At 46.8% G+C, this 26206-nt stretch overlaps 1 protein-coding gene across 1 annotated transcript in view; it reads right to left on the reverse strand.

The window, feature by feature from the left end:
- Sdk1 (sidekick cell adhesion molecule 1) overlaps nt 1-26206 on the reverse strand; it is a 960116-nt gene that overhangs the window by 150867 nt on the left and 783043 nt on the right. The window contains exons 21-22 of the mRNA XM_036172523.1: nt 20423-20614; nt 15482-15603 (exon numbers count right to left, since the gene is read on the reverse strand). Coding sequence (XP_036028416.1) covers nt 15482-15603; nt 20423-20614 — 314 coding nt within the window. The remainder of the gene's footprint in view (nt 1-15481; nt 15604-20422; nt 20615-26206) is intronic.

Consider the following 26206-nt stretch of genomic DNA (forward strand, 5'->3'; position numbering starts at 1 on the left):
TGAGTCTAATCCCCAGAACATACATAAAAGAAAGCAGGACATGGAGGCACATTGAGTGTAGTTCCAGCACTGGGACATGGAGGACACTAAGGTGGATCCCTAAGGCTCCCTGGCCAGCCTATCCTAATTAGCAAGCTCCAGGTTCAGTGAGAGACCCAATCTCAAAAAAAAAAAAGTGGAGAGCAGTAGAGAAAGACACCTGATATTGACTATTTTTGTGCACATATGTACACACTCACCTGTGCACACATGAACATGTTCACATACATAAACATACAAAAAACAAGAACAATAAGACCCTTGGTTTGCAGGTTTAAAAAAGCAGTCAGAACATAAGCAAAACTTAATTGCAAAGATGCACTGACAAGTGGGAGCCAAGGAAGGGGAATTGAGGCTGGACCGCACACACTCGCCTAAAGGATGCTCCAGTCTCCAGTCCTGGATGCTGCTCGGGAGAGGTCAGGGAGTCTGCTCCATGACATTCCCTTCTTGAGATGTCCACAGCCCCAGATGCTTTGGTCTTCTCCTCCCTCCATGCTCTTCTAGCAGACTAGGAAACCTCTGTGTGTGTGTGTGTGTGTGTGTGTGTGTGTGTGTGTGTGTGTGTGAGAGAGAGAGAGAGAGAGAGAGAGAGAGAGAGAGAGAGACAGACAGAGAGAGAGAGAGAGAGACAGAGACACAGAGAGACACAGAGAGAGAGACAGAGAGAGTTCATGTATGTGAAATGGATGTGTATGCCTTGCATGTGTGCACAGGTACATATGCACATGTGTGCATGAATAGGTGAAGGCCAGTGGTCAACCTGGCTGCTGTTCCTTGGGAGCTGTCCACCTTGGGTTTTGAGATGGCCTGGAACTCATCAAGTAGGCTAGGCTTGCAACCAGCAAGCCCTGGGGCTCTAAATGTCTCCAGCACTAAGATTACAAGCCTGCAACTTCACATCTAGCTTTAAATGAAAAACAAACTTGGATCCAGGAGGATGAAACTCAGGTCCTCATACTCACAAGGCAAGCACTTTACAGAGCAAGCCCTCTCTCCGAGTCCCTGGCAAACCTTTTTAAACTTACCACCCCCCTGTTTTCACACTGTGGACTCCTTCTCTTTAGGTTGACAGTCACCTACTAAATGACCGCAAAGTCATCTCAGGAGCAGGTATGTTTGGAAGGATGATCATGAACAGCCATCTTCAGCCAAACATAGTCTACTGCCATCAAGACCTATTCCCACCCCTTGGTGAGCTTGTTCCAACAAGAGTGATCTGAGTAATAAGTGAATGGCTTTCCTTCCAACAGGCAGAACTGCTTTGTGCGGAGACCATGGTGGGCAAGGTGATGTTCTGTGTTCTGTAGGCTCAGCAGGTGCCATTGTGATCAACCCACATCATCTCCCAACATACTCCACGGCCCATGCAGAGAAGGAGCACAGCAGCAAGCTGGTCTCATTCTTAGCTCCAGGGCCTAGCTTCCTCTTCCACTGCTGTGGTGATATCTTTTTGTACACTGTGAACATGTGTTGCTCTGATTGGTTGATAAATAAAGCTACATTGGCCTATGGTAGGGCGGAATAACATTAGGTGGTACATTCAAACTAAAGATGAGATGAAGAAGGGTAGAGTGGGGAGAGATGCCAGCCTGCCACCCAAGAAGCAACAAGATGCCAGCAGAGTGGTGATGCCATGGTCACATGGCATCATGTAGATTAACAGAAATGGGTTAAGTTATAAGAGCTAGCTAGGAAGAAGCCTGACTCAAAGGCCATACAGTTTGTAAATAATATAAGCCTCTGTGTGTTTACTTGGGATCAAGCAGCTGTGGGACACAGATGGGACAGATTCATCTCCACTGTGGGGCCAGTTGGGATGGAGAAACTTCCAGCTACACTCCACCTTCCAGCCTTTCCATGATGCTTAGTGCTTTCTCACAGGGTGGCTCTAGGCCAGTGAACTCTGGGTCTTCCTTGTAAAGATGAGACACTAGGACAGGTTGGGTAGGGTGCTGAACTGTAACCCTAAGACCTTCACTGCCGTAATGTACCCTCCTGTGTTCTGCAGGGGGTGAGGCATTCTACAGGCTAGGTCTCCTCTGAGAACCCCACCCGTCCCTCATGTAACCATCCTGCAGCAAAAGTGAAGATTTCTAAAGAGGGGTGTTGGGAAATGGCTCAGTGGATAAAGGCCTTGCTCTGCAAGCATGGAAATCCATAGCACCCATGTAAAAGAAGCCAGGTGTTATCGGTGTGCACCTCAGTGCTGGGGAGGTGGAAACAGGCAGATCTCTGGGGATCACTCTAGCTGAAATGGCACATTCCAGGTCCAGTGATAGACCTTGCCTCTAAAAACACAGTGAAGTGGCTGAGGAAGACATCCCAGTGTTAACCTCTGGCCCTGCATGTGCCCACATGGGGCATGTACAGATGTATAACACACACACACACACACACACACACACACACACACAAAGAGAGAGAGAGAGAGAGAGAGAGAGAGAGAGAGAGAGAGAGAGAGAGAGGGAGGGAGAGAGAGAGGGAGGGAGAGAGAGAGAGGGAGGGAGAGAGAGATTCTAAAGAGACACATGTGCCCCTTCCTTTGTCTATCTGACTATTTAAACAATGGTTTCTGTTGTGGAACAATCTTTTTTGTACACTGTGAAGATGTGTCACTCTGATTGGTTTAATAACAAGCCAAATGGCCAATAGCTAGGCAGGATTTCCAGGCACAGAAGATGTTGGAAGAAGAAGGTAGAGATACTAGGAGACACAGAAGAAGCAGGATGGGCACTATGGAGATAAGATAATAAAGGTGCCGGGCAGTGGTGGCACATGCCTTTAATTCCAGCACTTGGGAGGCAGAGCCAGGTGGCTCTCTGTGAGTTTGAGGCCAGTCTGGTCTACAGGACAGGAACTAACACTACACAGAAAAAAACGATCATAAAGCCAGGAGGCAGAAAATAAATGAATAGAAATGGTTTAATTTAAGTTATAAGATCCAGTTAGAAACAAGCCTAAGCTATTGGCTGAGCTTTCATAATTAATATAAGTCTCCGTGTCATTACTAGGGAGCCGACGGTCCCAATGGTCCTGATGAAAGAGTCTAATTGCAGGCTTCCAAGAAATTGGAATTTTCCCCAGGAGTCTTATGCTGGGAGAAGGAAAAGGCAGAAGCCTGGGCTAGCCAGAAGGGAAGCTTGTCTCCCAAAAGGAGGTTTCACACAGTCTAACAATTATTCAGATCTCCTTGTGGGAGAGACTGGGGCCCTGACAATGGATGGTGAGGCCTCCCTGGACCAGGATTGCTTAGCTATGCGGACCTCTTGCCCTCTTTTACAATCTCAACCCCATGTCAGATGAACTGCGGGGCATTGGAGCATTTTATTCCCAATGTGGCCTCACGGAATCTCCCACCCACTCCTGCCTTTCTCTCCCTGTTGTGTCTTGTCTCTTTCATTGAGAAAGGGTGCAAACCTAACTTATTAAGGCTGCCCAGGCCCCAATTGTGGCCCTTACAACTCCCGTAATGCTCAGGTGGCCCGGGCTGGGCCGTAGGCCCCTCCATTGCCTTCAGAGGAGCTGCAGTCACCTTCCACTCTTTCCTGGGAAGGTCTCCAGAAGCTTGTCTGGCAGTGAAAACAAAGCCTTCTAGAACATTCCAATCTCCTTTGAAAAGGCTGGGAGAAAAACCTCAGTTTTCTGCACTCTGGTGAGACCTCCCCACATCCCTTACCCCCCAGCCCTGTGCTGGTGGAGCCCATCTAGATGCTTCAAGGGAAACACTGTGGCTTTCATGTGGCACAGAGATCCAGCTAGGGAAACATACCACAGCCATGTGCACATCCTGCCCTCTGGCAGCTACTCAGGGTCTCAAACATCAAGGATGAGACTTGCAGTGGCTTCCTCTAACTTCTCCTCTTGACCTTGGTGTACTGGAAAGGTCCAGAAGGTACATCTAGAAACTGGTCCCCTGGGGATGGGAACTAAGCTTCCATTTATAGATGAGTATTAGCTGTCTGAAAACATAAATGCAGATAGTTCAGGGGCCTGGCCTGAGGAGGAAAGAGCTGCTTTCCATTCTGAGGCTTCAACTTTTAGACTCCAAGGTAAATGAAGTATCGCGGAAGGAACATGAATGACTAACGGGTATTTCAGTTCCTGCAACACAGCAGGCTGAATGACCTGATAAACCAAAGCCACAGAGGAGGTGGGGCAGGATATAACAGTCACCCTGCTACAGACACTCAGCTGGGGAAACCAGCAGTGTGGCTATTCTAGGTGAGGGTAGCTCTTAGCAAGCAAGGGATGGAAGAAGGGCCAGGGAGGTGAACCACGGGGCCTTTGCACAGCAGAGAGAAGCAAAAGGGTCCAGTCTGGCCCCCTCACGTTCTACAAGCAAAACCGAGGTGAGAGAAGAAAACAGGCCTTTGGCTACTGCAAAGAGGAACTAACGCAGCATCCATTATAACCATGGGAATCCATACCTCTTCCTCCCCAGGCCTGTGCTGTGTGCTGGGGGAAGAGAAAAAAAAGGGAGAAATGCATCTCTCCAAACTTAATCCCATGCATGCACCACTTCTGGTTTGGAGGGTCTAGAACCTGTAGGTCGACATCCCTTTCACTGAGGTCACCAAGGACCATTGGTAAGCACAGATATTTACATCATGATTCCTAACAGTAGCAAAATTAGTTATGAAGCAGGAATGAAATCATTTTATGGTTGGGGTCACCCCAACATAAGGAACTGTATGAAAGGGTCATAGCATTAGGCAGGTTGAGAACCACTAATCTAGAGAAAGAGAATATCAAATAATGATTAAAAAGCATTGGGCAGAGATGTGAAAATGCTACCACCAAACCACTGGATGGGAAAAACAAACTGTTATGGAAAAGCAAGCAAACACATAAAAAACAAAAGTCCAGAGCCAGAAGTCACAAAAGGCTTGCAGGAATAAATTAGAGCTGGGTGGTAGTGCAACTGTAATCTCATGAATTCAAGGCTAGCCTGGGCTCACTGATGTGGGACAGTCCTTATGAACACTGTGAATATGTATTGTTCTCATTGGTTGATAATAAAGCTGTTTTGGCCTATGGCAAGGCAGGATAAAGTTAGGTGAAACAATCAAACTGAGGACTCAGAGGAAGAGGGGAGGAGTCGAGGGAGATGTGAGCCTAAAAACATCTGCAGCTGCGGCTTTTAGCTGCCTAAAAAGCAAGATGCCAGAAGACCAGTAAAGCCACGGCCATGTAGCAATACATAGATTAATAGAAATGGGTGGATTTAAATGTAAGAGCTAGTTAGTAATAAGTCTGAGCCATCGGCCAACCATTCTGTAATTAATATAAGCTTTTGTGTGTTTATTTGGGACCTGGCAGTTGGGACAAAGGCTCCTCCTCCACTTACAACTTTCTTCCAAAGCAACAACATGACCAAAACCTAAAACAAAAATAAAACCAAGAGTATCGATTGGGGACAAGGCTCAGTAGGTAAAGTTCTTGCTTTGTAAGCTTGGGGACCAGAGTTTGACTTCCAGAACCCATGTAAGAAGTCAAATGTGATGGCATGCATGTAGTCCCAGCACTAGGAAGGCACAGACAGGAGAATCCCTGGGACTTGATGGCCAACCAGCCGAGATTAATCAAGGCCAGTGAGAGATCCTGTTTCCAAACAAATAAACAAACCAAGATGGATAGTGTCCTAAAAAATGATACCCAAATTTAACCTCAGACTGCCCTACGAATGTGCATGAACACACACACACACACACACACACACACACACACACACACACACACACACGGAATAAATTGTAACATCAAGGACAGAATATGTCACTATTACAATCTATTTTAAAAGGCAGAGATGAAGAAATAATAGAGCTGTATAAAATGCAAATATCTGCCACCAAGATTGAAAACTTATGAAGAGACAAAAAGGCCAATGAGATACAGGTCAACAGAGAATTAATTTACTGGAAGCTATATCTGAGGACATAATTTGGATAGGAGAACAGAGAGATAAAGAGAAGAAAAATAGGAAATGGATGCTAAGAGACCAGGAGGATAAAGAGAGAAGCAATTTCTTATATCCCCTAAGCGTTCCAGCAAGAGACACGGACAGTGGACAGGCTGCATTCAAACAGATCGTGACAAAGAATTTTCCAGAACAAATTCATTTTTAGATCTAGAGTGTGTAATACATCCTGACTTCAAAAACAGTCTGGGGCTAGAGGAGATACGTTGATGGGCAGAGTGCATGCTGTGCAAATGTGAGGACCAGAGCTTGGATCCCAGCACTCACAGAAGAGCCTGATGGAGATGGGGCCCAGCTACAATGCCAGCACTCAGGAGACAGAAATGAGATCCTCAGGGCAATCTAGCTATCTTAGTCTAGTTGGATCTGTGAGCCCTGGATTAGTGAGAGACCCTGCCTCAATAAAGAAAGTGGAGAACAACCCCAAAAGGGATCTGATGTCAACCTCTGGCTTCCACACTCACTAGTGCAACCACACAAATGCATTCATACTATACACACACATGAAAAAATAAACAAAAGATCCTTGTGGAGCAGGCTTTCTTGGATTGTTGACCAGCTCCCGAATCAAGACACAGAGACTTATTACCAGTTATGAAAGTTCAGCCTTATCTTATGCTTGTCTCACTAACTCTTATAACTTAATTTAACCCATTTCTCTTCATCTACATTTCGCCTCAGGGCTTTCTACCTTTCTTTCATTCTATGTCCTACTTTCCTGCTCTCTCTGTGTCTGTCTGTCATCTCCCTCTTTATCTCCCTCGTTCTTTTTCTTCTTTACCCCATTCTTCCATCCTACTGACTCTCTCTGCCCACCAGCCCTGCCCATCCCTCTACTGCCCAGCTATTGGCTGTTCAGCTTTTTATTAGACCAATCAGGTGCCTTAGGCAAGGCAATGCATCTTTACATTGTTAAACAAATGCAGCATAAAAAGTGTAACACACATGTACATAGTTAAAGTAATATCTGGCAACATCCTTCTAGACCTGACATACAGTAAAGCTCCAGAACACAAAAGATTGTAAGATACTAGATTACTGGAAAAGTAAGATGGGGTAGGAAGCGAGCTTCAACACCGACAATAGGAGTGAGGAGAACCTGGGCTGTTATCTTCAGACCTTCAGTTCCTGCATTTACAAGGCTAAATTACCATTTAGAGGCTGGCACTAAAGAAAAGATACGTCTAGATTACTCAGATGCACCATGGGAGAAGTTCACATTCACAGTGTTGCAACCCTGAGAACAACAAACAGATGTAATCGAACAAATACGAAATTAAACTTGGGAAGAAATGACAAGTAAAGAAAGTGGCGGATGCACCACAAAATCTAAGCAAGTCCCAACCCCGGGTCAGAGTCAGCGAGTGTCGCCATCTTCAGCTGGAAAAAGCAGGTGGGACTGAAGTATTGAGAATATGGTAGGCATGGCTTGACTAGCACCAGACCTGAAGTAGTGATTCCAACTACTAAGGAGGCAGAGACAGGATCACAAGTTCAAGAGCAAGCTGGAAAACTTACTGAAATCTGTACCAAAATAGAAAGTGAAGAGGCCCAGGAATGTAGTTCAGTGATAGAGCACCTGCCTAGACACCCTCATTGAGGGTCTTGGATAGCGGCTCAGTAGTGAAATGCTTGTTTAGTCTATGCATGACCCTAGATTCCATCCTCAGTAACACATATACACAGAGAATAAGAAAAGGTAAAAGAAGTGGGGGTGGGGGTGTGGATGGAGAGAGATCATATAAGACAAACAAACAGTTTCCATCCTAATGCTAATTAATTCAGGCAGAAAATCACCCTCCACTTATTTACTGAGCAGTGTTTCTCACAAACCTGGAGCTTGATGATTCTGTTGGTCCAGCCAACCAGCCTGTCCTGGTGACTCCCACCTTTGCCTCCTGAGGGCTGGGATTATAGGTGGGCCAGCCTACCTACCACCCAACCCTGCTTTCCTGTGGGTGCTGGGGATGTGAACTCTGGGCCTCACATTTGTGCACTGGTCCTCCCCCTGAGCCATCTCCCCAATCCGGTGCATGTTAATTTTAAAGGCAGAGGAAGTAGCTATATAGAGATTAAAGCTGCTTGAACCATGTCAATCAAATGAAGAAAGGCGGCCCTCCAATAATGAGCCTGTTATCACTTTAAACCAAACAGGACACTGAGGGAACTGCCCAATAATCTGACTTAAAGTGAAGACTCTGGAAGATTCACAAAGAGTCCTGACACACCTGAATTGAGAAGTACTGCCGGACAGGCTTGTCTGATAATCTGCAAAACTGTCATGTCACAAAAATTCATCCCATGGCTGAAAGAGACCGGCAGAGCAGAAAATCTGAGTGTGTTTCACGTCCTAGGATCAGACATCATCACTCTGAGGAGATCCTGGAACAACTTTCAGAACCAGGAGTGGCCTTTGTGTGAGCCTGGGTGGGTGGGGGGCTGGGAGGGAGGGGAGGGGGTGGGGAGGGAGGGTTGAGGGGGTGGGAGTGCGAGGTGGGTGAGGGCAGGGCTCTGTGTAGGATTCTTCACTCTCTTTGTACCTTCTAATGTGTTTCCAGCATGAAACAAAAGACAGCAGCTAAAAATGATCAGCATATATTAACTGCCTATAATAATCTGTTTATGTAATGTATTTTAATCATGTTCATCCTCCATTGCCTTTTCTTGGCCCCTCCCACTCCATTGACCCCCTTCTCTTCCCAGTGGTTACACTAATAAAGAAAACAATCCTTCCTTCCTTCCCTTCCTCAGTAGCTATAAATTACCTATAGATCTGCTAGGAGGGGTGGGGCCTCACAAACCCTTCACTCCTCCATGATGGAAGGTTGAAGGGCCCAATCTTCTGTAGGTATTGTGTAGGCAATCACAGATGCTGGAAGTTCATGAGGCAAAGGTCATGCCATTGCTAGGAAGACAGCCTTCACTGCAGAACTCATAACTGGGCACAGTGTAGGTTAACACCTTAAGAGATGACTTTGGGCTGATTGTTTGGTAGCCCCAGAGAAGCAGACCTAGGAACCATGGGCCAGGGACTTGGTCTATTGTAGGTAACACGCCCCAGAGTGATGGGGACAGATGAAAAGTCTAACCATTGATCTTGAAAGCCAAGCCCAACCTGTAGCCAGGAAAAGCTAAGCTCACTTATGAACATGGGTTAGATATGTAAAAGAACATCAGGGCCAGTGAGATGGCTTAGCAGATAAAGGGCTTGCAGCCAAGCCCAATGATCTGGGTTCCAACAATGGGACCCACAGGGTAGAAGGAGAACTGGCTCCAGCAAGGTGTCCTTTGACCTTCACATATGTGCTGTGGCATGTGTACATCTGTCTTCCCCAATCAATATATAAAACACAAAAAATAATAAGGGGGAAAATATCCTAGCAAACCAGGGTTGGAAGACAACAGTCTTTACATAGAAAAGACCAGCCATAAACAAGTGAGACACCTTCCATAAATGTCACACTCGATAATAAAACCTTAAAGAATCTCTTTAAAGTTAGAAATAAAGAAAGATGGTCTCCTATCATGTCTCCTATCCGATTCAGTTCACGATGAAGGGGCTGAGCTCCCAGCAAGACTGCAAGAGTAAATAAAACAGACAAAGAACCCAGGTGTGGTGTAGTAGGCCTGCAGCCCCAGCTATGTGGAAGGTGAAGGCAAGAGGATCAAGAGTTCAAGGCTAGCCTGGGCTATAGGCTAAGTTCAAATCCAGGTGAACAGCTCAATGAGACCCTGTCTCAGAATGTAAATAGTAAAAAATAGGGGTCTGTAGCTCAGTGGCAGAGTGACAGTGAAGGGCCGGGGCATGACTCAATGAGAGAGCACCAGCGTCCCATGCACAGTTTCTTGGGTAGTTAAGCAGTAAATACTTTTAAATGAATAAAGAAAGATGGATGAATGGAGAGAAGGAAGGGAGGAAGGAAGAAGAGAAAGAGGGAAGCAGGGGAGGAAGGAAGGAAGGAAGGAAGGAAGGAAGGAAGGAAGGAAGAGAGGGAAGGAGGAAGGAAGGAAGGAAGGAAGGAAGGAAGGAAGGAAGGAAGGAAGGAAGGAAAAGATCATAAATATATCTAAGTGCATATGGAAACAGAAGTGGGGCAGGAAGTTGGGTGGAGCTCCTTCAGAACACACAAATTGAGAAAGCCTTATTATCTATCAAGAAGTATGCCCGAGAAGACTCAGAAGTTGGACTTAGTTGGAAGTTAGTTCATTCTACATATGTGATTCTGACGAGCATGCCATGTGTAGACCCATAGACAAGATAACTGGCAGCTTCTGGGGAGGATTAACATGCAGTCATGGTTTGACCCAGCTGTTGCGGGATAGTTGTTCACGGTGTGAAGATGCATTGCTCTGATTGGTGTAATAGAAAGCTGAATGGCCAATAGCTAGGCAGGAGGTATAGGTGGGACTTCTGGTCAGAGGGCAAACTCTAGGAAGAAGAAAGGACAGTGGTGGAGCTGCCAGACTAATGTGGAGGAAGCAAGGTAGACAGTATGAAGATGAGGTAACAAGCCTCATGGAAGAACACAGATGAAAATATATGCTTTAAATTAAGTTATAAGAACTAGTTAGGAACAAGCCTAAGCTAAGGCCAGTCGTTCACAATTCATAATACATCTCCGTGTTGTCATTTGTGAGCTGACAGCCCAAAGAAAAATCCGACTACACCCAGAAGCCTCATGCCTGGGGTCTAATCTGAAGATACACAGCAGCAAAAGGACAAAAGAATAAGATCAACTTCCTGGTAGAATAATCCCTTCCTAAACCTTGTCCCCTTTGATTCCTGGAACCCATGCCCAAGGTGCCTCACGTGGTCTAGGCTGATGGCAACAAGGTTAAACACATTAAAAGAGCAAGACTATTGGCTCCAAAGTCACCACAGGGGTACTTAGAGGCGGAAAAGGTCACTGAGATGAGACCAAAGCATAAAGAGAGATGGAGCCTGAAGAAGATCCACTTGCTATGGCTGACTTTGAAGATGGGAAGGAACTATGAGGCACCCAACAAGGTGACCTCCAGCATCTAGAATAGCCCTGCTGACAGGTAGCTTCCCACACACTAAACCTCAGGCTCCCAACATGAAACTGATTTCTACCTATACATTAATGATCACAGAACCCAGGCCCTCTCCAGAGTGTCCAGAGGGGGGACTGTGCTATGGGCACCATGGTTTAGTCATAAAACCCACACTAGGCTTGGGACCTACAGGCCTCTAAAAGCATGTTTCTGTTGTGTAAAGCACTCGGTGTTTGGTAATCTGTTGATGGCAGTGATAGAAAACACATGCCCAACATGGAGGGCTGGCTAAATAATCCACAGCAGGGCTCGGCTGCAGGAAGGATGGAAGGAGCCACCAGGAAATGGATAGATGTGCATTAATCACTTCACCGTGAGGGAAGACAATGCAAAAGTCCACATTCCACCTAAGGACGGTAATACAAATATGGAGATTTGTTTCTGTTGCCTTGCAACCTGAGTTTGATCCACAGAACCCAAGTTAAACAAAACAAAACAAAAAACCTGGGCATGGCTGACACTCACTTGTAATCCGAGTGGTTGGGAGTTAAAGACAAGATGATCCCCGGGGCTGGCTGGTCACCCAGCCTAGACTGCTCAGTGAGCCCCAAGCCCTTAAGAGACTCTGTTTCCAAAGCCAGGCAAACAGTACCAGAGGAACAAGAGCTGAGGTTGACATCTGGCCTCTATAAGAATGTGTATATGTGTACATTGCACACATATGTGCACCTGCACACACATGAACACATACCTACAAAGGGTAGACCAAAATTCAAGTAGGCATGATTACCCATGAGGTGTAGTAACAGGCAGGAGAACCTAGACTTCCCAGCACATCATTTTGCTATAGCTTTGACTCTGTAATAATGTAAATGGTTACAAATGAAAATAAACTTAAAAAGCCTTAGCGATTTCTTTCAGGTGAAATGATCTTTACAGAAGCTAACTGCTAATAAGCAAGGTAAAAGAACACAACACCTGAAATGAATGTGTCTGGTTATCTACAAGTTGATGATGAAAGCAGGTAAGCAAAGAATGCTGTTGAGTGATTTTTTTTTTTTAAGCTCAGCATCTTGACTGTGAGTGCAAGAGAGAATTAAACCTAAGGATAAACACTTACATTGCATTAGTAGTCTTTTTGATTACTCTGTTGGAATCACAGGTTTACACTCAGTATAATAGTCGGTAAAGAAAATAAGAACATTGGGGTTTCTTAAAAAATGCATTTTAGTATAAGGCAAATTTAGAATAAGATATGAATTTAAGGATAATGGTATTTTATTTGAATCGGGAATATCATTATGACCATATGGTATTAAAAAATACATCTTTCCTGGGGCTGAGAGATGGCTCAGTAGTTAAGAGTACTAGCTGCTCTTCCTGAAGACACAGGTTCAATTTCTAGGAGACACAATGGTGGCTCACAACCACTTCTAGTGGATCTGGCACCCTCTTTTGGCCTCCATGAACACCAGGCATACATATAGTACATAAATGTGCATACAGGCCAAACACTTACAAATGTGAAATTAAATCTAACAAAAATGTTTAATGTATTTCTTCTCCTGACCAGAAAGGTCTAGAAGCAATGATGAGATGGTAGCAATGAGCAAGCTCAGCTTTTGATGCTCAGGTTTTGATTTTTAAATGTTATTTGACATTATTTAAAACCCAGGCCCATGTAGAAACAGCTCATATGAGCTTGGACCAGGAAGGCCCAATGTCCTGGAACACCATGTACCACCAGAAAACCAGATCTCCTCATGCCAAGAAATCTAGAACATGAAGGGATAAAGATGGGTAAATTTAGGACTTAAAGGACAGCAATGGGGGTAAAGGAGATAGACAACTCTGTGGGCAAAGTGCTCACCACACAAGCACAAGGTCCTGAGTTTGAATCCCCAGAACCTACATAAAGCTGGACATGGTAGCATATGTCCATAATCCATGTGTTCCTATGGACAGATAAGAGGGTGGGAGCAGGAGACTCTCTGAAATTCAGGGGCTAGCTCACCTGGTGTGCACAGCAGGCAAAAGACACTGTCTCACACAAGATGAAGGTGAGGACTTCATACATACACCATGGCATGCACAGACAGACAGACAGACAGACACACACACACACACACACACACACACACACACACACACACACGCTTGACTAAAATAGATCAATGAGTACAGATAGATGCCTGGAACACACTGAATATAAAAGCATATGCTTTAATAATTATTGCAATGGTAGGAAAGAAACAGACAAAAAGGGAAAAAAAAAAGAAAGCAAATCTGTTTTCTTACTTTGATAATTTATAAATGAGTGTTTTTCTGCCTTCCTGGCTTTGAGGGTACCTACACAATGTGAGGGATTAGGGCAAGGGCTTCCCTTCAAAGTCCCAGAGACAAAGTGAGTAGAGGTTGAGAGAATAAAAAAAAAAATTCCATTTTGAATGTTCAAAGAAAAGAGTTCAGGTGAAACATGGATGAGTAGATAAAACACTGATCGGGAACTGGTGGAGTAGGGATCAGGGGTCAGGCAGTTCACTTTCTGCTCTTTATCTACCTCAACATGTGCAGAGAACCAAGGATATGGTGAGGGTTCAGGAAGGAGGGAAGGCAGGAAGGAGAGGGAGATGCAAAAGTGAAAGCATATTTCATCAAGCTTTTGTGAAGAACTTCTGGTTCAAATGACATGGAGGAAAAGAGGAGTGCTAAGTGGTTCCACTTGAAGGAATCATGCAAGGACCTCTCCGGTGCCTAGGTGTTGTCAATAGGACATGGCACTGGGAAAATGGGCAGAAGACTCTTAGAAAAAAGAAAAAGGGATGTAATCTATAGTGACAGAGAGAAGACAAGTGACTACCAATGGATGGGGAGGGCTGTAAGGGAGGGAAACAGGAGTGTAAGAATGCGTCTAGGAATGTCAGGTGTGGCTGATACTTTGGTCCACACAGTGCTTGGCCCAGCTACTAGGACCAATAAATGTTAAGTTGTAACAATTAGTTTTCCACAGACACATTTTTCTTCTAAGAGTTTCAAAATCTGTTTCCATTATATTTTTTTTTTTTATTCACTGGGAATTTTTTTGATTAGATGTAAAATACAGATATACTCTTATTTTTCTGAAGTAAATTGGCTCAGCACCAGTGATGGATAGCTCCCATCCAGATAGTTTGTTTACACTGTGGGGATTCCACATAGCTTTACAGAAAGGTGGGCTTGGTGAGACTTTTTGCACATGTAGGTGTAGGATTTGCTTCCTAATTCACAGCCAGTACCCAGAAGAGACTCCTACAACCCAGTGCAAGGACAGCAATGAGTCACCAGGATCTAATTACACAGGAACTACTTCCAAACATCACCACTCACTGCTCATAATTTGTCTCTTCATCTTTTTCTCTTTTATCAGAATATGTGGTATTCATCCATGCCAGCAGAGCCTATCTACATACAGCCCTTCTAGATGCCCAGACCCTCCTATGTTCATTATAGCCCTTGACACTACACTGAGTCTTTCCCTCAGCCCATCCTTGGATCCATGTGATAGATTTTTCCATCACATCCTATTGCTCTGTGCTGTCTCCAGACACACCCTACAGCAGGAGGTCTGGCCACCCAGGAGAACATTTCCCTCCACAGCACAAGCTAACACTTGATCCTCCATACCTTGAACAGCACCTGGAGACAGAGCCTGCTCTTGAAAGGCAGCTGTACCCATGATGCTCTATGCCAGACAAGCTGTATCAGTCTGGTAGCTAACTGTGATGTAGAATTTAAAAGCCAGTCAGTTGTGCTATCTGATTTGGGGTACCATGCTGGAACAGCCTTGAGTTTCTCCCTTTATTCTAACTTCTCTGGCCATTTGATAGGACCCTGGTTTTCTCATCTTTGCCCATCCTGCCCCCAGTGTCTGATTTCATTCCCATCTCCTCTTCCTCTCCAAGCACAACCCCTTTTAGCCATCCTGGAGTCCCTCCAGCACCCAAGGAGGAGTCATTTTAGAAGGAACTTTAATAACTTCCTAAAGGGGAGGTCCTTATCATCATCTTTCTATTGGGAGTCCCCAGTTCCTGGGGTGTGGTATTTAATATTTGCAATTTGATAGCACCTAGAATTACATGGAGATACACCTTTGGCCATGTCTGTGAGGGACTTTCCAGAATTGAGGTGCAAAGACCCACTCTGAATATGGGTGTCCTCATCCTTAGGCTGGGGGCCCAGACTGAGTGAAAAGGAGAAAATGCATTGAGCATCAGCAGCCATTCCTTTCTGCTTCCTGACTGTGGATCGTCTTGTGACCAGCTGGCTCACATTCCTGTGACTGACTTCTCTGCGTTTGTGGACAATGTAAGCCAAAATAGAGCTTCCTTCCTCCTTAAGCTGCTGGGTCAGGTATTTGGTTATAGCACCGGGAAAAGCAACTAATACACGAGGCCATGACACACGTACCTGCCCCTCCACGATCCACTTGGAAATGGCTGTCTTCCCGTCATAGCCAGGTCGGAACTGGAGTGTGGCTGAGCGAGGGCTGATATTGGAGATCACTAGGTTGGATGGAGCCCCAGGAAGGTCTAGAGGAGGAGGAGAGAGGAGGGACAGCTTCAAAATGACTTTGTACTGCAAAAAGCACTTGTTTACCAAAGCCACAAAAGTGAGAAGAAGTGCAGGTTCCCCCAGCAAGACCTCACAGCAGGAAGCTTCCTCTAACAGTGTCCCCCGCTGCGCTCCAGGCCATCTCAAGTGGCATTAAGAGACTCCTGTCTTAGTCATCTCTATCCAGAGCAGATAATTAATAGGTGCTTGTTGTGCGAAAGAAGACAAGGGAACATGATTACATCCTCCAGGCTCCTGCCCTGGCACCAAGAAAGGAGTGTCAAGTTCCTTTTCCTTGCTCTGGAAGTCAGGGTTGAGGAGGGGATGGAACTCTGTAGGTCTTGGATGTGGTTTCCAAGACAACCAAAAGCAGGTGACAGTGCAGAACTCTTTCCGGACTCTGTTATTCTGGGAATGACATAGGTGGAAAGTGAGCCCTATCATCTGAAGTTTCCCCGGGCTGAGGCCCACTCATACACAGAGACACTGCTCAGCTGCTCTCTAGGAGGCCAGGCTTACTTGCAAGTTCAACAAAGTGTTTAAAATGAGACATTTCATAGAGGAAGATAATGGGTTAAAGAGAAGAAAAAAAAAAACAAAGCAAACACAAGCTACTTTATAAAGACAGGACAAAGGGCAGGAGGCATCCCTCAGCGGGCAGTGTCCACCCAACATCCACAAAGCCCTTGATGCCCAGCACTGCATAAAGCCAGTCATGGCAGTGTCCCTCTGTGGTTCCAGGACTGAGATGGAGGCAGAAGAATCAGAAGTTTGTGGCTATTTTCAGCTACATAGGAAGTTTGGGGCTAGCCTGAGATACAGGAAACCTGGTCTTGAAAATTTAAATAAATAAATAGATAGATAGATAGATAGATAGATAGATAGATGGATGGATGGATGGATGGACGGACAGACGGACGGGTGGGTGGGTGGATGGATGGATGGATGGATGGATGGATAGATAGATAGATAGATGGATAGATGGATGGATAGATGGATGGATAGATAGATGGATGGATAGATAGATAGATAGATAGATAGATAGATAGATAGATAAATGGGACAAAACAAAAACAGACAAAAACAAGGCTGAGGTGTCACTCTGTGGTAGAGCACTTGTCTAGCATACACAGCTCAGGAGTCCATGTCTAGGATCTAAGAGGAAGAAAGAAAGAGAGAGGGGTAGTGACAGGGAGAGTGGAGAAGAGAGAGGAAGGGAGGAAGGGAAGAAGGAGAGAGGAAGGGAGGAAAGAAAACCCGCTTGCTGTCTTCAGGTTTCTGAGAGATGTTGTCCTAGCTCGCATGGCTGGAGTATTTGAAGGCAGGTCTTGCCATGGGATAATAAAACCCTTTTGGTAACAGCTTGCTATTGTCACAAGCAGGGTCTCTAGGATCTCGAGGGTCCTTCTGCATGTGACTTAATGAATTTGAAGCAGAAAATGTTTAAAGCGAAGGACAAGTGACTCTTCTTTCTAGTCTTTCGCTCTCTGGATTCTTAAAACGGCTCTTCAGTGTCTAATGGACATAAACCTCCAGCCTGACAAACAAAAGCCAGCCCTTTGGAAGGGCTCATCGCTGCAGGAGGCTCTTCCTGCGGATGCTACTGAGTGTCTTAGCGGAGCCCTCCCTGCAGGTGATCTGGCTTTCAGAGCACATGCCTCCACCTTCCTTCTGAGCTTTCCCACTGCAGTTCCTGGAGACACATAGCCTGGAGACAGTCATGCTGAATGTAGAGAGGCCTCCCAGAGATCAGTGTACTCATCCCCTATCAGGGATGGACAGTGTCCAGGCCACAAAAACTTGTGACTCACACCAGATGTGCCGCCCATGTACTCCCTGGTGCCGGCTCCATGTTTAACACATCAGACAGTGCCCACATCAGGGCTGTTGCTACGATTAGACTAATTCTGTTTCAGATCTGTGATTTGGGTGCTGTAAGTTTTATGGGAACCAGATATGGAAAATCATCCTGTCCCTGGCCTGTCCCCGAACCCAGAACTTGGAAACCCCCACCCCCATGACTCAGGGTTAACAGCCAAGCAATATTTCTGGCCAGGCTGTACTTGTCTACCAGCTCACTGCACATGCTCCAAAGACCCACAACAACCTGCCCCTCTGCCAGCCCACTGCTGTTGCTGTTTCCACTCAAGAGGCAGTTGTGTCCTGTGGGTCTCCCCAACAAATCTCTTGTGTGAGGTTTGGTACACAGTGTGACTTTGTGGTATTTCCTGGCTTCCCAGTGGAAGATACCCCTGTGCTGGAAAACCTGTTCACAGGACCCACATAAAAAGCCAGGTGTGGTGACCAACATCTATAAATCTCAGTTCTAAGGGGAGGGAAGCTTGTCTGGCAGCCACTCTGGCCAATCAGTGAGTTCCAGGTTCAGTGAGCGATTCTGTCTCAAAATAGGATGAAAAGGAATGAAAGAAGGCACCGGATGCTGGCCTCTGACTATGACATGCATGTGTGCACATGGATCCACACAATCAATCAATCAATCAATAGGAATCTTTCTACACACGGAAGACTTAAAGCACTGCTACACTGCCTTAGTATGATGGTCTTCCATGCATATGGGACTTAACCAGAGGCAAAATCAGGAGTCTTCCCTCACCTCTACAGACTAGTTCTTTGGGTGGGACCCAACTCTTAGGGGCTTGACAAACACCTGTAAATTCTGGAACCCATGTCAGTGTCAGGGCCACTACCTTGGGCAATGGCCACCATGTGTAGGTGGAAAGAAAGGCTCGGTCACATTGTCCCCTACTGGGGGGGGGGGGGACTCCCACACTCAAGGGAGCGCCATCTCTGGTGGACAACAGGGGAAGTCACTCTGTGGATCCAGCTGCTGTCCAGTCTCCTCTTCTACCTCCACACCAAGGATGGACTTAGAGGAAGTATGTTTAGAGTAGCACAGTGAGGCGAGGTGAGGGTGGACATAGGGGACTCCCAAGGGCTCCTTTCAGTACACACGTTTCATTTGTTTTACATTATTTTTAGACACACGTAGCGCTCTCCAGAGCAAGCAATCAGGTTATAAAATGAACTGGAAGTGGGGAGCAAATGTGAGTTAAGTTCACGTGACTTATTTGGGCCGCTATCTATAAGGTGGTCATATTTTTCAAATAAGGCAAATTGACGTGTGTGTGTGTGTGTGTGTGTGTGTGTGTGTGTGTGTGTGTGTAGTATATGTGCATGTGTTTGTACAGGTGCACATGTCTGTGCATGTACAAAACTTGAGGAGATCCTCACTCTATTACTCTCCACCTCATTTCTTTGAGACAGGGTTTCTCACTGAACATGGAGCTAGGCTGGCAGCCATCCAGCCCCAGCCAACCTGTTTCCATCCGCCCATCCCTCTTAGTGTTGGGATTACAGGTTTGTGCCTCAGCTGCATCTGGCTTCTTTACGTGGGTTCCGGGATCCAAACTCAGGTCTTCCTGCTTACACAGCAAGTGCTCTGACCCATGAGTCATCTCTCCAGCCCCTTCAATGAATGTCTTTTAAATGGTAGGAGATGGAACAGCTTTAATTGTAGGGCTGAACTACTAGACCCAGGTCTATACCCCCCATCCCTATAGTGACAGCTATTTGTGAGATTTCTGGAAACACATCCCCATCTTAAACAGGAATTTTAAAACCGGAGAGCAGGAGTCGGGGGTGGATTTCTGGAGCTGAGATGGGTGTGCGGCTGAGCATTGAGGAAGACCCAGTGAGTTCCAGAGTGACACACAGAAGGAGTGGAAGTCATTTCCACGCTAATGAGCAGGCTGCAATAGTTGCTTGCCACCCACACCCTGCAGCGCTCTCTCTCTCTCTCTCTCTCTCTTACTGTTTTTATCTTTCTTTCTCAGATTTGGTTATTTTATGTATATGAGTGTTTTGCCTACATGGATTATGTGCACCTTATGTGTACCTGGTGCCCTCAGAAACCAGAAACCGGCACTGGTTCCCCTGGAATTGGAGTTATAGTCAACTGTGAGCCACCACATGGGTGCCAGACACTGAATCTGGGTCCTACGCAAGAGCGACAAATGCTTTGAATGACTGATCGTCTCTCTAGCCCCACTTTGTCTCATTACAAACCCTAGTTCTTGATGTTTCAGTAGCTGAAGCTCTAAGTGGGTGGTCTTTTGGATTTTTGAGACAGGGTCTCATGTAACCCAGAGTGGCTGCCAACTTACTGTGTAGCCTTTTTTTTTTTTTTTTTTTTTTTTTTTTTCTTCTTTGAGCTGAGGATTGAACCCAGGGCCTTGCGCTTGCCAGGCAAGCGCTCTACCACTAAGCTAAATCCCCAACCCCTGTGTAGCCTTATACCCGGATGCACTTGCCTTTACTTGTGAAACCCTTGCATTCCACATGTGCATCACCATACCTGGTTTGCTTGTGTGGATATCAAACCCAAGACCTTCTGCACAACAGCTGAGCTGCAGCGCCAGCCCCTCCCACACTTAATTTCAAACATGTTTATTCCCCTTTCTCAAAGGTATCTATTGGCTGTGCACCCTGGAGAGTGGAAACCTTGGGCTGTGGAGACCATGTTTTAGCCCCATGGAGACCATTCCTCTCCTTCCCTTTCAAGATACTTCTGCTTACTCTATGGGAGAGAGACACATACGATCAGATAAGGTGGAAGGCTAAGCTGAGGGGAGATCAGTGTCCTCTTCCTTCACATGTCTCAGCAGGAGCCAAGCCCAGCCCTAGGCTCTCCAGGCACTTGGTGGGTTCTGCATGGAAATGCCACCGTATTGGAGGGTCAGAGATTACAAGCACAGTAAGGTTTGCATGACCGCTGACCTGGGGGTACTCCTGAAGAGATGGTGGACGATGTGGTCAGGCCCACACCTGCGGCGGTCACGGCAGCCACATCGATGGTGTAGGTGGTGAGAGATGACAGTCCTTGGATCTTGTACTCGTGGGTTGTGCTGTTGAGGGTGTGCGTGAGCCGAGAGTCATTCTTCCCATACACCTCCCAGGAGATCTGATAGCCTGCAAAGACAAGGGAAGAGCTGAGGCAGGCCCTCCACCAGACAGGCTGGCAGTTATCCCTCCTCCCTGGGGTGGCTTGGGAGAGCAGGAGAGCACTGAGTGGTGAATGGAAGGAGACCAGGCTCTTCCTCTGTGCTCCCACAGAAGCCTCTGCTGTAGCCTGCTCCTACCACTCAGAGTTCTGTGAGAAGAGGGTTCTGGCACCTCAGGAGCTGGGTGCATGGACAGGAGAGCGACAGATCCGACTGCCAGCCTACAGTGCTGTGCTTAGCTTATTCATGTCCAATCAGGAGACATTCCAGCATGGCTCCTGGCTTCGTTAACAGCTATTTTCATTACCTAGAGCCCCAAATCGGTGCCTTGCTCTAGGGTCCCTTTTACATTCTCTCTCTCTCTCTCTCTCTCTCTCTCTCTCTCTCTCTCTCTGTCTTTTGTGTGGTGATTGGTAGGCCACTCTTCTGGTTTTCAAAGGGAAACATTTCCTTTTACCTGGCCTATTTTCTGTTTTGCTCTGCCTCAGAGCTTTGCCCCCTCCTTACTGAAGATGCTGTTTTATAGGAAAAAAAAATTAATTTTCCTCCCGTCTCTCTTCTCAGTCTGGCGGGGCCTCGTGATGACAATTTATTCAGCCTCAGATTCCGTTGTGGCTTGGGGCTCAGAGAAAAAAGCCCCAACTAGTGCCTGAGTCAACCCCTTTCGAGGGGAGCTGATGGGATTAGAGGGCGCTTAAAGTGTCTGGTAAAGAGGGGACAGTGATGGAGAGAGCTCCCGGGTCCTCGGGCGAAGGAAAACTGCTGAGGAAGCCAGCCTTTCCTTCTTCTCAGTCAATAAGCTTGGGGATATGGAAGCTCTAAGAGGCATCTTAGCTCCCTTTCACTCAGATGAAAGTCATAAATAAAGTTAGAAACTGCTCTTGCGGGTGAAAAGGAACTTAGAGGATGGTGCCTCGGGACTTTAATATTTTGAAAAAAAAAATTTAATGTCAGAACTCACCCCCTGCTCACTGTCCCCACAGTCATCACACAGTTGATAACTACCAGGTACCTTGAGGGAGACTCGGATGTTGGAGGAGGTGTAGCTGGAACAGCAAGGCAAGAAAAACCACTGGGGGGATGCTGGGGTCACTGGAGGGATGCTGGGGCCGTGGAGGTCTTGAGGTTGCCTCAGCGCCTGAATTCTATTCAGGGGTGGAACAGATCTCTGCCCAAGGCACATGGAGCATCAAGCCTCCCTACTCTGTGTAGGCTACCAGGGCATCAGGCCCTAGTCCCTGCTCCCTTCTCCCCCTGGTGCCAGCAAGGGCTGCTCCCATGCTGTCTCTGGCTGCCACTTCCCATCCCCTCTTGCCCAGTGCCAAATCTTAGGCTCTCTTTCTTCACCCACTGCCCATACTGCAGAGTTTCCATGGCCAGGTGCTAAATCTGAGTACCCTCATTGGCTCTTTATGGCTAATTTGAAAATTTGAAGGAAAAAGAAAAACAATAAAAAGGTCACTTCTAGTATCTGTGACTGTCAGTTTGATGAGCTCTAGAATTCCTAGGAGAAAATCCCTGCATGTTTGTGAAGGATTTCCTAGATTGTATTAATTGAGGTAGGATTATCTACCCTGAACATAGGTGGCACTCTCTCTCATGGGCTGGGGTCTCAGACTGAATAAAAAAGGGAGAAAGCCAGCTGAGCCCCAGCATTCACCTGGCTCTGCTTCCTGACTGTGGATACCATATGACCAGCTGCCTCAGGCTGTATCCCTCCAACTATTAGCCAAATTTGTTTATTGTCAGGTCCCAGCAAGGAGAAAAGTAGCCCATATAGCATCAAACAATGTGTTGCCCTAGGGTTACAACTATTTTCTTGTTTTTGACTTATTTTATTTTGAGACAGATCCCAGCATGCATCCCAGGCTTGCCTAGAACTCACAGAGATTCACTTGGCTCTGTCTCCCCAATGCTAGGATTAAAGTTGTGTGCTACCATGCTGGGCCTTTTCTCTACGCAATGACTGATGGACCAAGGTCAGGTCAGCATTAGGGCATCCAACATTAATGTTGTGAGGAGCAGAGGCAGGGAGGGGCGGTGGAGACTAGGGCCTGAGAGGCCATGTGATCCTACTTGGGGTTGGGAGATGCAGGGTTTCTGTGTGGCTGAGGCTAGGACCCATTCTGCTACTGGGCCAGTGAATTCCAGAGGGAGAGCCTGTTTCAAGGGATGTCAAAAGCATGTCACCTGGGCTAAACAGTGCAACCCACAGGACACACACTTGATACTGAGATGCTGTTTATCTTCACTATCCAAAGAAAGACATAAACAAAGAGCCCCAGGAACTTGCTAGAAACCAACAGCCCTGCTCCAGGGCCATCTTCTCCATCTGTGCCTGAACAAATTCCAACGTCACCCCTGGCTCTGGTGGGTTTTTTCCTGATTAATCTTTAAATAGTGTGAGATTCTGGGTCACTCCGAAGGCCTGGGAAGAGGAAGCTTTGTTAAATGTTGCCACCTCATCTGCCAAGAAATTCTATTTGTTTAAAAGCTGTTCTTTGGCAAAATTTACAAAACACAGCATCTTGTTCATCATGTCAACCTGGAGCCAAAACACAGCAATTTCAGTGTCTTCAGTTAGCACAACGATGCTGCTGGTCTGCTCAAGTCCAAATGGATTACACTCTATGCTCAACTCATTGCAGATACAAATGGACACCAATGGACAAGCGAAGAGCCAGGGCCGGGGAGGGGGCTCAGTCGATAAAGTGTTTGCAAGGGTTTGATCCCCAGAACCTACATTTCAAAAGCCAAGTGTGGTGTGGTACAGGCTTGTAATGCCAGTGCTGGGGAGATGGAGACTGGTAGATAGATCCCTTGGGCACATCAGCCTGCTAGCTTAGCTTAATACAGGAGCACCAGGCCAAGTCTCAAAAATCAAGGTGGGTAGTGCTTGGGGATCAACATCTGAGGTTGACTTCTGGTTTTCATCTGTGCCCACATCTGCACACATATGCAAACCCACCCCCCACCCATCTACACATACACAGTCTACTCTGCTCTGGAAGGCAGAAGATTAGTTCCAGCGAAGAGAAAGCCCTGGCTGGGAACTGCCAATGAACGGTAGGTATAATGGGATATTGCCACAGGGCAGAGAAACGGGCATTTGGTGTGCAAGGATGTCTCCCTTCTACTTACACACAGCCTTGGAGATCTGTGTGGTAGATGCTGGCAGCTCCGGCCAGCAAGAGCTTCAACTAACTTGGGCTTGTGGCAGGAGGGAGCAGAGTGAGGAGTTGCCTAGAGCCAGCATTCCCAGCTACCTCCAGCTCTGCATCTTACCTGCTGGGAACGGCCCTGCTAACTGAGACTAACGACTGTGGGAGCTTCAGAAATAATTTTCTGTTGATCTGGAGTAAATTCTCTACCAGAGAGTAGTGCATCCAATCACAGACTGTCTGTCTGCATCCCAGCCCTCATAAATCAGGGTTTAGTGGGGGAAGAGAGGGAGACACTGCAATTTACAACAGGAGCTCAATGGCAATTTGCTGAGGCAGGTGCACGGCCGCCCTTGCTTGAAGCTTCCTTCTCATTCTGGCCAAAAGATAAAATGCAGACATGGAATGGGGGTGGTCACCAAGGGCCAGGCTGATAAAGCACCATCTCCAAAAGATGCCCCACCATAAAGGTCACATTGCCCGGGACTAAACCTTTGCCTGTGTGTGCCTCCTGTGGCTGCCTTCAGCAGTGGGAGTTCTACACATGATGTCTTTGAAGGAGGGGTGCATGCTACCATCCCCTGACCTAGGCTCAGAAGGCCAGCTTTGTCTCTGCAAGCAACCCTTCTTCTCCTTCTTCTCCTCCTCCTCCTCCTTCTTCCTCTTCTTCTTCCCCTCCTCCTCCTTCTCCCCACCCCACTTTCTCTGTGTGTATATGTAGGCCAGAGGTCAATGTTTTCAATCCCTTTCCAGCATAAGTATTGAGATGGTGCATCTTACTGAGCCCGGAATTCATCAATTCTGTGAGATCTATTTGTCTCCATGTTCTTGGTGCTGGGGATATAAGTGTGTTCTGTGTGTCTGACTTCTACATGGACTCTGGGGAATTAGGTTCACATGCATGCACTTTACTGACTGAACCATCTCCTGAACAATGTTGACCTTCTTGGGGCTGCTGGCTTGGCCTAGAGAAGATTCACAGGTTTTTGTTTTTGTTTTTTTTTTTTGAGGGGGGGGGTGCCTGCCATCAGGCAGGGTTGGAGTGCTGAGTAACACTGAAAGTGGGTGTCACAGGGGAATTTGGGCTGGATGGCATCCAGCTGACGACACTGTCATTTGGTCTCGATAGTGCTTCTCAGAGCAGCAGGCATTGCCCGCAGCTTCTGCAAACACTTGTTTTTACAGCGTGAGCAGGAATGGAGATACGCACAGGCTGGACAGTGAGGAGAGGACAACTTTGGTACTGATATGAAGGACAGAGTCCGTCTGAGCTCTGCTAGCAGCGGGGAGGCCTCTTTACTCAGCCGAGGCCATGGTGGAAGCAGGCCAGCAGAATCCAACTGGGAGACATCTGAGCTCTGAGGGTCAAGCTCTATCATAAACACTAGCTGGCCGCTTGTGACTACAGGTATTTGTTTAAATAAAGTATGAAAATGAGTTCATTAGGCCCCATTAGCTGGCGAGAGCAGATGATCATAAATTGGAGGTCCTGGCAACTAGCTTTCAGCCATGGAATGTTGGCTCAGCTCCCCTGGTCTCCCCTCAAGCTATAAAACAAGAATGAAGTATGGGGGCAGTTTGGAAGGAGTGTGGGAGTTCAGGAGGGGTAGGGGGTGCAGATCTGGGACAGGGGAAGCCCTTCTGGGTTAGGATGCCTTCCCGAAGAGTCTTAGACAGTTTCTAGAACACAGTCCATGCCTTGAGGCCGTTGGACAGGCAAGACTGCCCGTCCCTCTCACTCTGCAGTCCTGTTTCCAGATCTGAGCCAGACAGACTTCCTACTGGGGCTGTAGAGACGTGAGGATCTAAGTTTGGTCCCCCAGTACCCTAATCCTGGTACTAGGGAGATGGAGATAAGCAGATCCCAGGACTCACTGGCCAGCCAGTCTAACCTGCTTTCTGAGTTCCAGGCCTATGAGAGACCCTATTTTAAAAAAACCAAGCGTATCATGCCTGGGGAAAGACAACTGAGGATGTCTTCTGGCTTCCACACACATGTGCACACACAGACCCCAGAGCTCCTATTACACAGATGTACCATCATCTCTCTGTTACATTTGTTTCTGCCCTTTGTGTGACATAAAGATGTATTAACCTACATCAGGTCTCTGCTGCCTACCCAGTCCCTGTCTGTCCCCTCTAGGTTGGCTTCCTTCTGCTCCAAGCTCAGGGAAACATTCTTATTTACATGTTCTGTATCTGCTGTCTTGTACTGGGTAGCCATCCACAACAGACATAGGCTTTGATGCCCTACCCCAGTAGCAGCCATCTCTGGTCCTGCAGGGAGGACACTGTCCAGTACAGGCAGAGTCAGGTGGACAGGTGCATGCATGTTACTCAACAGTTAGGGTTTGACATGGGGTTAGCTCCAAGGCCTTATGTGTGATCTGTGAACCACT

The sequence above is a fragment of the Onychomys torridus genome, chromosome 22 (assembly GCF_903995425.1).
Source record: "Onychomys torridus chromosome 22, mOncTor1.1, whole genome shotgun sequence".
NCBI lineage: Eukaryota > Metazoa > Chordata > Mammalia > Rodentia > Cricetidae > Onychomys > Onychomys torridus.